At 60.5% G+C, this 11,176-nt stretch overlaps 1 protein-coding gene across 2 annotated transcripts; it reads right to left on the reverse strand.

Moving 5' to 3' along the window:
- Positions 1 to 3,949: 3,949 nt before the first annotated feature.
- STING1 (stimulator of interferon response cGAMP interactor 1) lies at positions 3,950 to 9,286 on the reverse strand. Of its 2 annotated transcripts, none has more exons than XM_042893859.1 (8): positions 8,217 to 9,286; positions 6,155 to 6,321; positions 5,706 to 5,956; positions 5,437 to 5,611; positions 5,135 to 5,243; positions 4,772 to 5,010; positions 4,310 to 4,457; positions 3,950 to 4,223 (listed from the first exon to the last, which is right to left on the reverse strand). In XM_042893859.1, the coding sequence occupies exons 1-8, from the start codon at positions 8,539 to 8,541 to the stop codon at positions 4,045 to 4,047; spliced, it is 1,593 nt and encodes a 530-aa protein (XP_042749793.1). In that variant the 5' UTR covers positions 8,542 to 9,286; the 3' UTR covers positions 3,950 to 4,044. The 2 variants fall into 2 exon arrangements, with proteins under 2 accessions (XP_042749793.1, XP_042749792.1); XM_042893858.1 differs by having other exon boundaries at positions 4,310 to 4,496.
- Positions 9,287 to 11,176: the final 1,890 nt, after the last annotated feature.

Consider the following 11,176-nt stretch of genomic DNA (forward strand, 5'->3'; position numbering starts at 1 on the left):
ACCAGGTTGAAGGAACCATCTTGCAGTAAAGGACAGATTCTGTTGTTGATGAGCAACACCAGTTGCCTTTTTTAAAGCTTTCTTGCTGCTCAGCAATGCAGCAGGCGCAGCCCAACCTGTCTGAGATGCCCCATCCATCACAGGGCAGCAAGCAGAGGAGCAAGGCTTCCCAGAAGAGCTGGATGATGTTTCCAGCTCTCCAAGTGTCCTTTACAGGAACATGCTTCAGACGGGCATACTGATGCTGGCCTCTCAACCCCTAAACCCAGCAGTAAAACAGGAGAGGAATTCTCTCTCCTCAAACCCAGAGTCACAGATGTCAGCATCAGCTGGGAGTTCTGAGCAGAACAGGTAGGAGTTAAAAAATCCCCAGGCACACCTGGAGAGGGCATCTCCAAGAGGTACAGCCCTGCTGGCAGGCTGCTCACCCTAAGAGGGTCTCGTGTGCCTGATGTGGGGCTGGCTTCTGGCACCCAGTGGGGCCATGTGGGCTGGAACTGGCTTCTCAGCCAAAAACACTTCTCATCCTAATCCTAAAGCAACTCTTAGCTCCATCCCCTCCTTTAAATATTGGCTCGTGTAGCTGGAGTCAGCCTTAACATTGCTGGGGCTTCCAGTGTAGTGATCTTTAATACATAAATTCCTCCATAAAAAGAGATCTGAAATTCACTGTATCCAAACAGAAAGGCAAGAATTAAGGAGCACTTTGCCTCCCCCTTCCCAGCCCTCTGTCCCTGACAGTTGCTGCATTAGTGCAGGTTGCAGGGCAGGCTGCAGTGGTGGCTTTTCATCCATGGCAAAGAGGACGTGCAAGAGCAGGGCTTAAAGACACAACAGAACCTGCTGGGGTAGGAGGAGCTGCGGGAAGCCTCGGCCTCGCTTGGCAGCTGTGTCCAAAGTCGGCCCTGGCCCCAGTCCTTGTGCAGCCAGGGTACATCTGGCTCTGCCTTGCTCACCCAATCCTGACCATGAAATCACTTCCCTGCTCCATGCTGGGCCTCTCCCATCATCGCCGGCTGATGGTAGACCCCACAGAGGTGGTTTCTGGGTTGCCTGCCCTTGCAGGGTAGCAGATCTGCTGCTCTCTGACGCAGCACGCCGGGATCGTGCCACCCTGTGAGGTGCTGCCAGCTCAGCCCTGCTACTGAAGGTGACCTGGGCTGTGGGTGGCTGTGCCAGGCACCTCTGGGCCAGCATGGTCCCCACGGAACGAGGCCAGGGGCACAGGGCAGCGGTGTCTATGCTCCAGTCTGAGCCTGGCAGAGCTGCATGGGTGACCTGCAGATGAGGCTGTGCTCCACACATCTCCAGCATGAAACACAGGCTGCAGCAAGGAGAGGTTGTATGCAGAGCATTTCAAGGCCTCTAACACCACGTGTGTCCCCTATGCCAATTTGGTCATCAGCTCCTTGAGCCCTGGGTGCACAGGACCCTACAGTCACACTGCAGGGCTGGCTGGGAAGCTCAGTGTGCTCACTGCAGGGAGCAGCAGCAGAAGCCCCCCAGCAGCAGTGTGCTGCTGCAGCAAAGAGCACCAAGCCGGGCTGCAGCGCGTGCTGGGCACCTCTTGAAGTGTTTAGCTGTGGATGTTTGGCTTGGGGCCGTGCTTCTGTCCTGCAGCACTCACGCTCAGGTGCTCAGGTTTAAGACAGAGCCACACACAGCTCTGCTCCTGTTGGCAGCCCGGTACCTGAGCGTACCCAGACCCAGGTGGTGTGCAGGGGTGTCGGGGCTTTTGTACCCCCTGCCCGAGGTGGTGACAATGGCTGCTGCAGACAGCACTGCCCTGCGAGTGCCAGCCAGCAGCGGGCAACATCGGCTGCCCTAACAGCTCAGGTCTGGGGGAGCTTCCACTGCTGTGCCTTACTGTTGCTGCCTCTGCGCCAGCCCTGCCTGCTGCGCTCGGCCAGCCACGGCTGTCCCGTTGCCATTGCTTGGCCCTGCCTTTGTCCTTGAGCAGCAGCGTGAGCTGTGCTGTCAGACGTCAGCACGACCCTCTGGAACAAGCCGCGCCGTCCCTCTGCGCCCACGCCTGTCCCCAATGCTGAGCCCAACCTGGCCTTGCTGAGGGCGGCAATGGGGAGCAGTGCCCAGACCAGGAGGGAGCTGCACGCTGCTGCTGCACGACTATCCCTGCAGAGAGAAGCACGCAGCTGGGGGCCGTGGTGCTGCTGGCTTCGCTGCCCTGCAGCTGCCGCTGGCTGCGCCCCACTGCTGAGCTCAGCCCTGGCACCGCACGCTTCCAGCCCAGCAGATGCTCCCGCTCTCCAGAACAAGGGGCAGACGGTGGATTTGGGCCAGCGCCGCTGCCCCACCCGCGCAGGGTGAGCAGAGCCCTCAGGGCAGCACCAGCGTGTTCCCCCCTGCAGGAGGTCCCCACCCTTTCATCTGTCGCCTTCGTCTCTTGCGCAGATGCGGTGCCCAGAGATTAGGCTGCAGATTAAGGCCTTACTGAATCCTGCCGTAGGTTCCATCTCCAATCCCAGCAGGACCAATGTGCAGCCACATCTCCCTGTAAGCTCGCTGGAGCCTGGAGAGGCAATTTCCCACCCTGTGCTGCTCTATGCATGGGGGATGCAGCCCCAGTATTTGCATAGACTGTGGCAGCTGCCAGGCTTTGTCCTGGGAAGGAAGGCTGGAGAGAGGAGCTGAGGCTGCTCAGAGGATGGAGCCAGCCGTTGCCTGCAGGCAGCTGTGCTCAGCCCTGCAGTGGCTGACTCCTCCCTGAGGCTGGAAGTGCAGGCTGAGCACCTGGGAGCTCTCAGGTGGCCTCATCCTTTTGCTAAAGTCTTGAAAGCTGGGAGGGACCAAAGGGATCGAATCCATACAGGGGTGCTGCAGCACCAGAAGGCAACAATCCAACTGAACTGCCTGTCTGCTTTTAGCAAAAGGGGAAAGCGAGGCACAGAGCAGCAGCATACAGCTCTGTGGCCTCCCCAGGCTGCTGACAAAGGGGTTTTGGCATCAGGCGGCGGGGGGCATGCGTCGTGTGGGCAAACGGTGTGGGTGCTGCTGGGTGCTGAGCAGCTCATGGCATGCTCAGTGGGGTGTTCTCACTGCAGAGAGGTCCAGGCATGTCCCCGTGGGCTGAGTCCAGGCGCAGCCCTCTCTTCAGTCTAAGCATTTGCCCTAAATCAGCCAGGGCTGCAGCTGGAGTGAGGCAGAGCGCACAGCCAGGGGCCTGGCACATCACCTGAGGCTGGAGAAACACTGGGTGCTGCAGAAGGCTGCCAGCATAAAGTGACTGCATGGAGCAGATGCAGGGAGGTTCCTCATGCTGTAGGATGCCCGAGGGTAGAGGTGCCCAGGCCTGATGAGGATATCTGTGTGCGTAATTACTGCTGGGATGGGTCAGCTCAGGGACCTGGCACACACACACGTGTGGCCGGGACTGGGGCACTGCCAATGAGCCCAAGATTTGGGATCATGAACTTACCCCTAAGAGGAAAACACTTCACATGATCACAGGATGTAGGGTCAGGAGGGTCTTTCAAGATCATAGAACCGTAGAGTGGGTTGGGTTTGGGTTGGAAGGGTCCTTTGAGGACTGTGATAATTAGGTCATGGAACCATGGAATCACAGAACAATTGGGTTGAAAGAGAGCTCACAGCCCCCCAGCCCCACCCTGCCATGGGCTGCCTGCCCCCCAGCTCAGGCTGCCCAGGGCCCATCCACAGCACGGGGTACCTCCAGAGATGGGGCACCACAGCTCTGAGCAGCAGTGCCGCCGCCTCGCCTCCCTCTGGCTGAAGGATTTCTAACCTAAATCCCCTCTTTTAGTTTAAAAGTGTTCCCATATTCCTGTCACTGTCTGCCCATGTAAAAAGTCATCACTCCTCCTGCTCACGTGCTCCCACCGCTCCTGGAAGGCTGCAGTGAGGTCTCCCCTGCGCCTTCTCCACGCTGAACATCCTCAACTCTCTCAATATGACACGAGGCAAAACCCGATTAGAACACACCACACATTCTTGTGCATACACGAGAAATGCACAACGCAAACGGCCACGGGGCTGCAGGCTCCCGGGTGCCAGGGAGCGCCGGGCTCAGGGGCGGTCACTGCGCAGAGGCTGGGGCAGGTCAGAGGAGCTGACCTGCAAGCTGAGCTCCACGGAGCCGGTGCCCAGGGGTTGCTCCTCGTGCACCACGTACTCCTCGCGCTGCTGCTGCTGCAGGTGCCGGAGGATCAGCCCGGACAAGAAGTGGCTCTCGGCCTCCGCCGGTTCTGGAAAGAGGAAAGGCAAAGCCACGCTCGTGTCCGTGCTGAGGCGGGGCTCTGGGCGGGGATCTCGGCAGAGCGGCCGTGCTCACCTTCATAGGCGATGAGGCGGTACGTGCCCGCGCACTCCCTGGAGCTGCTCAGGATGTCCCGCAGCGTCCTGTAGAACAGCCGCGCCTGCTCCAGCCGCTGCTCCCTCCCGAAGGCTGCGCACTCATCCTGCGCCATGGCGAACAGCGTCTGCAGCGGGGACGCAAACTCCAGCACGCAGGGCCTGGGCTGCGGGGAGACGGCGTGGGGAGGGCAGCGCCGCTGAGGGCTTGGTGCTGCGCCCAGCGCCCATCCCTGGAGGTGCCCCGTGCCGCCAGGAGCCCCGGGCAGCCTGAGTTGGCGAGGGGCAGCTGGCAGGGGCGGGCTGGGGGGCGTAGGGCCCTTCCAACCCAACCGTTCTGTGGTTCTATGGGTTGAGCGGTGCAGCTCTGCCTTGCCTCCATCCCCAGCCTGCACCTGGGGATGCCTCACCCACCTGGGGATGCAGGGCTGCCCCAGCATACCTTGTTGTCCTTATCCCTGATCAGATACAGGCTCTGTCTGTAGACTCTTCTTTTGATGCCTGCCCGGGTCAGGGTGGTCTCAGGAAGGTCTGCCAGGTATTGGATGTTGCTGTCAGCTTTCTCCAGGTCATCCCAGATGTCACAGTTCAGTGGGACCAGGATGTGGAGCTTCCAGGCGTCGCGGTGTGCCCGCAGCATGGGGTTGGCCCTGCTGATCTCTTCCATGCACTCCTTCAGGCCTGGAGGAAGAGCAAGGTTTGGGGGGAGAGCGGCATTGGGGTCTGCTCCTCACTGTGGAAGTGGCAGGGCTGTGGGAGCCATTTCCATCCGTAGCCGTGATAGTGCAGGGGAACAGCTACGTACGTGGCAGAACTATTTTCAGGTAGCCGACGTAGTAGGACCAGGCGAGGCCGTGAGCAACGTTCTTCTTGGAGCTCTCAGTGAGCTCTGACACCTCCACCGCTGAGAGCTTCTGCAGAGGGAAAAGGAGGAAAAAACCAGCGGCGGGGCTCAGAGGGGGCAAAGGGCGATGCCTGTGCCAGCACCCAGAGCGGTGGTGGCCCTGCAGATGGGAGGGCAGGGCAGGGTGTGCCCAGCCCCTTCGCAGCAGCACTCTGCACATACGGAGCCAGGTGGCTGAACACCACTGCTGAGCATCCCCTTACCTGCAGCCCGAGGGCGAGGACCAGCAGCTGGCACAGGCAGGCGAGGGCGAGGCGGGGGCTGTGCCCGTCGTCCTCTTGAGGGTCCAGGTAGGCTGAGCCGCTGACAAGGAGCAGGGCCAGGTGCCAGCGTGGAGGAAAGCAGGCACACAGCATCTGCCAGAGGCTGCCGTGGTGCCTGGATGGGCGAGGGACAAGAGGTGGCTGACACCTGGGCTGGAGGGGCCAGGTGGGAGCTGGAGACAGGGAGCGGATCCCCCAGTGGTGCTCACCTGGAGTGCAGGTGGAAAATCTCCTCTGCCAGGCAGCAGCAGCTCTTGAGCAGCACCCCGAGCTGCAGGGCCGCCAGCTGGGTGCAGGCACGGTGGGTGATGGACATCAGGGGCTCCCCAGTCAGGAGCAGCACCACGAAGCACACAGCCAGCAGCACGCATGCCGCATGCTGTGCCCGCCCCGCGCGGGGCTCGGGGACGAACAGGGCAGCAGGGCTGCTCCTTGTCGACGTCGACGGATCCTGGGGCATCTGCGAGCAGGAAGGGGGTGTGGGGGGCAGCAGCCGGGACCCCCGAGATCCACATCAGCGCGGCGGAGCGTGGACGTGCATGCCCAGAGCTCAGTCAGCGCTCCAAAGCTCGCAAGCACAGCCCAAACCGGCGCCTCGCCGACCGCTCTGCCGCCCCTGCTGCTAACGCCACCCTGCTCCGCACCCGTGGGCACTCACCGAGGTGCAGCCGTGATGCTCGGCACCGCGATGTCTGCGCCGAGGGCAGTGGGCGTAGCAGCGCTCAAGCACGCACAGCCACAGCCTCCGCTTCCTCTGGACGCGACGGCTATGCGCAGGGTCGGCACCAGCTCCCGGCGCACGGAGAGGGCAGAGCTGCACGGCTGCTGCAAACCCAATGGAGAACAAAATGAAAATGAAAGCTGCTCTGGCAGCTGTAAGTGGCAAGGGAAGGCGTGGAGCCTCCCATGCTGGGCACCTGAGGGGTGTCTGTGGCTTTGGGCCCTGGGCATCTAGGGGGAATGCTGCAGGTTACAACATGCAGGAGTTTATGGCTCTGGAAAACCCCAGCACCCCTGCCAACTCACAAAGGATAGAATGAGGAAGGAAATGAAAGCAAGCTTGTTTTCGCTTCGAGTGGGTTTCCAAAGCAAGCAGAACTTCAGCAGCAATGGATTCCTCCAGTGAGGCTGACACAGCATTCCCAACACAGCAGCCTGGGGCTCTGCTCATGGGCACCAAGGGTATGGCTGGAGCTCCTGCCCACCTTGCTTACCCACCTGGGCGCTGCCACAGCCCGGGCTCCTGATGCAGGCAGAGAGCCGTGCGCCTCCCCAGTGCCAAGGCTGGCCAAAACAGGCAGGTGCCTGCTTTTACCCCTGTACCACGGGTCTGTTCCTCACTCCCAGCTCCTGCCCGTGGCTGTGCCACTCTCCTGCTTTTTCAATCCCCCCACTCTATTCTGCCCTATTTCTTCTGGAGAAGAGGAGGCTCAGGGGAGACCTCATTGCGCTGCACAACTTCCTGAGGGGAGGTTGTGGTGAAGAGGGATTTGGCCTCTTCTCCCAGGCAAAGAGCAGGACACGGGGCAATGGCTGCAAGTTGTATCAGAGGAGGTTTAGGTTGGACATGAGGAATAACTTCTTCTCTCAGAGAGTGGTCAGGCACTGGAATGCTGCCCAGGGAGGTGGTGGAGTCGCCGTCCCTAGCAGTGTTCAAGAGGCGCCTGGATGACGTGCTGCATGATGTGGTTTAGTGCTAGTGGTGGCAGTGGTGATGAGGAGACGGTTGGACTGGATGATCTTATAGGTCGTTTCCAACCTTGTGATTCTATGATTCTATGATTCTACGCCCATCTCGTTTTTGCTTCCAGGCTCTGCCCTGTGCCTGCCTCCTGTCTGCACACACTGGATGCTCTGGAGCTCCTGCCCTCTCCTTGGAACTTCCTCACACATCCATTGGGGTTCTCAACTCTTCTGTGACACCAGAGCTTCTTCCCTGAGAGATTTTCTCCATTTGATAATAGATAAATCTGAGATTTATCAGCCTTCTTTCGATGTCCTTTAAGCTGCCAGCACCTGCAGTGCCCATGGCAGTGGGTTCTTGTGCATGTGTCGGATGGAGGAGCCCTTCTGCTTTTGGGGCTGTTCCAGTCTGCTGCTCTTTGAGGTGTTCCCGCTCTTGTGCCAGGACACCTGCAATGCCCCCAGGTCCCAGGAGCCTTTGCCCTCCTGCTGTGAGCTGCCTCTCACCCAGCTCCTGGCACAGGGAAGCAGGCATCCGCATATTTCCTCATGTCCCACCATGTGGGCAGTGGGCACAGCATGGGCCTGAGTGAAGTGAGATCACAGCAGCGTGATGCTGCAGGCACACACGCCTTCCAGCCACTTCTCATTTGTAACAGGTCAGAGAATCATAGAATCACAGAACCGTGTTGGAAGGGACCCCGAAGGCCGTGCAGTCCATCCCCTGCAGAGCACAGGGACACCCAGCAGTGCTCGCAGCCCATCCAGACAAACCTTGGCTGCCTGCAGGGACGGGGCACTCAATCCCACTCTCAGCGTCACTGATGAAGATGTTAAAGAGCATCAGTTCCAGCACGGACCCCGGAGGGCCACCACTTGTCCCTGATCTCCATCCACACATGCAGCCATTGACCGCTGGCCACCGTCCTCCAGGTGCCACCTTGTGCACGCCTGGCTTCCTTCTCCCATTGCGCAGCTGTGACTACACGGGGGTGTGGCCGTGTTCTTTCCTTGTTCCTCCTCTCCCACCCACTTACAGGAAACCACTGCTGCCTTCTTGGCCAGGACTTGCATCTGAGGGAGGTTCGTGGAGGAGAGACACTGGGCAGGAGTCGGTCCTGGGGCACACATCCCCCGTGCCATGAAAATGAGCTTTAGTTTGGTTTGCACCAAAACCAGAACAAGCTTGTGAAAGAACAAACAAAGCAACCATGAGAGGATGGGGCAGCAATTACCAGAAATGGAAACCACATCAACAAAACAGCAACAATTTCTGTGCCTGCGTAGAGGACAGTGCGTTTGTTTGGATCGTCGTGCGCTGCAATTCCCCCAAAGCCTTTTTCTTCTTGTAGAAAAACCCATGGCTTAAAAGCAAAACCAATAGAAAAGCAAACTAAGCCCCCAGCATTGCTTTGATGCATGAAGAAAAACCTCCGTCTCCTGGACAGTTTTTTTTTTGTGCTCCTGTTGCCCTAATGCCTTGCTGGCCGCATGCTGCTCACAGCCTCCTTGCAATTTCCTCACACATCCATTGGGGTTCTCAGCTCTGTGTTTTTAAGCACATTTAACTGAGACCGAGAGCAAATCACTGCAGAACTCACTTCCATCAGGCTTCAAAGCTGTGTCAGTTCTGGGTTTGAGTTGTGGTGTGGGAAAGGGAAATCGAGGTGGGGCACGTGGCAGCGTGGGGCTGTTTGAGAGCCTCTCAGCTCACCTGGCCCTGTGCAGCCACGTCCCCTGTGCACGAATCAGTGACGGGGGAGGTGCCGTGGGGGCTCAGTGCTGCCCCATGTCCAGCTGCCATCCAGCTGTACCCCAGCCCTGTTCATTGCAGGGATTTGGACCGGATGGCCTTTAGAGGTCCATCAACTCAAACCATTTTGTGATTCTGCAATAACAACTATGAAAATGAATTTTCTACATTCCTTAGAGCTCACATCCATGTGGTAGGAAATAGAAAAACGTCCCTGGCAGAAAAATGAAAACGAAAGTGTTTTTGAACTGTTACTTTCACAGATGTTGATTATCCGGATTGAGTTCTACAATCACAGAATCACAGAATGCCCTGGGTTGCAAAGGAGCATAGCGCTCATCCAGTTCCAACCCCCTGCTGTGTGCAGGTCGCCAACCAGCAGCCGAGGCTGCCCAGAGCCACATCCAGCCTGGCCTTGAATGCCTGCAGGGATGGGGCATCCACAGCCCCCTTGGGCAGCCTGTGCCAGTGCCTCACCACCCTCTGTGTGAAAAGCTTCCTCCTAATATCCAACCTGAACTGTTGTTCAAAGGGGGTTTTCAGAGCTCAACAAGGAACAAACAGCAATCCAGGCTGCTTCTGTCGCCACTGTGAGCTCAACTGAGTTTTCCAATTTGGTGACAAAATCCACAGAGCTCTGAAAAAGGAGGGCCCAGTCCTCAGGATTTGTGACCTGAAGGCGTCCCGAGAACTGCCCAAGCAGCAGTGTAAAGTAAAGCAGAAGAGCCAAGCAGGAGGCTGCCCTTCCTGCAATCCTGACAGCATTCTGGTGCTCTGAGAGCCACAGGCTGTTTTCAGCATGAGAGGGGGATGTGAAGCTGCTGCCTGAAGCACTTCTCTGCCCAGCCATGGCGAAAGAGCTCTGTGTGCTGGGAGACACTCTGTGTGCTAAAGCTGCTGGAGGAAACACCTGAAGTTGCCGTAGAAAGGGCAGCAGCAGCAAAGCCAGAGGGAGCAGAGAGAGCCTGTGCCTCCCCAGGGCCTCGCGGAGCTGCAGGACGAGCGCAGCCCTGCTGCCAGCACCGCGCGGGGCAGCTGGGCGCAGCCAGCGGGTGGATGCACACAGCTGCGGCGCGGAGCTGAGGGTTTCACCGCCCCGTCTCTCCTTCGAGCCCTTCACGTGAGAATGCGAAGGGCAGGGAGCGGCCCTGCTGGAGCATCTGAAGGTAAGCGGACGGGTGAGGTTAAAAACCCCGCTGTAATTCACTGTAAACGAACACACCGGGAACCAGGCTGTCCTCCGATGGCTGAAAAGGAGCAGGAGCTGGAGACCTGCCGCGAGCACGGCCTCCCAGCTCCGACAGCGGCACAGCCCGGGCCCCCGTCCGTCTCCGCGCCGCGCGCTGGTCACTGCGCAGGCTGCCCGAAACTCCCGCGCGCTCCCGCGGCGCCGCCCCTCATATCGGCGGCGCGGCCGAGACTTCTTCCCGCCCCAACTACTCGCGAGACCTTTACGTCTCGCGAGGTGTTTTGCGTCACGCGAGGCGTTTGCTTCACGCGAGATTGTTGCGTCACGCGCGGCGGCACCGTCGTATCCCTCCGCGCTCTCCCCCTCCCCCTTCTGGAGAGTTCTGTGCGCGCGCCGTACGGCAAATAGTCCCCGCGCCTCCCGCCCGCCCCCGCCCCGCCCGGCTCCGCGCCCCCGGCCCGGCTCCGGCCCTCCCCCCGCGGCGTTCTCTCCCGGGCTCCTCCCGCTTCGCTCCGGGCGGCGGCGGTGCGGCGGCGGGCAGGGCACGGCGGAGCGATACGCGGAAGGGGTCAAGCCAGAGCGGCGCAGCGCAGCGCATAAAGCGGCGGCGGAGCGAACGGCGCGGCGCGGCATTAGCGAGCGCAGCGCGGCCGGCCGACGGAGCAGCGCGAGGCCGCGCCGGGCCCCTCGCCGTACCGCCGCCTTCCGGGCCCCCTCCCCTCCCCCTCGTCTCCTCCCTCCCCTTTTCCTCCCCCCGCGCCGCCACCTCCGCACTCCTCCTCCTCCCCTCCCCCGCGGAAAGTAGTTCCCCGCGGCCGCCCCCTCCCCGCGCCCCTCCTCGCACCGCGCACACAATGGCGCTGAAGAGAATCCACAAGGTAAGGCCGAGCCCCGCGGCCCGCACCGACGCCGGGCTCGCCGCCGTAACCGAGCCGGACCGCGGGGCGCCGGCCGGGCGACGGGGCGAGGCCCGGGGGCAGGGCGCGGGAGGACGGCCCGGCCTCGCGGCCTTCTGCCGCACCGGGAGGCGCTGCCCCGCGTTACCCCCCCCCCCC

Source organism: Lagopus leucura, unplaced genomic scaffold (assembly GCF_019238085.1).
Source record: "Lagopus leucura isolate 7727_CA_CO unplaced genomic scaffold, USGS_WTPT01 157-1_obj-0_obj, whole genome shotgun sequence".
Lineage (NCBI taxonomy): Eukaryota > Metazoa > Chordata > Aves > Galliformes > Phasianidae > Lagopus > Lagopus leucura.

Coding starts and splice junctions, on each gene's coding strand:
- STING1 (XM_042893858.1), bottom strand. CDS start 8,541: ATGGGTTTTTCTACAAGAAGAAAAAGGCTTTGGGGGAATTGCAGCGCA. Junction 5,612..5,705: donor ATTTTCCACCTGCACTCCAG/GTGAGCACCACT, acceptor TCGCCCATCCAG/GCACCACGGCAGCCTCTGGC. Junction 5,244..5,436: donor TCCTCGCCCTCGGGCTGCAG/GTAAGGGGATGC, acceptor TTCCCTCTGCAG/AAGCTCTCAGCGGTGGAGGT.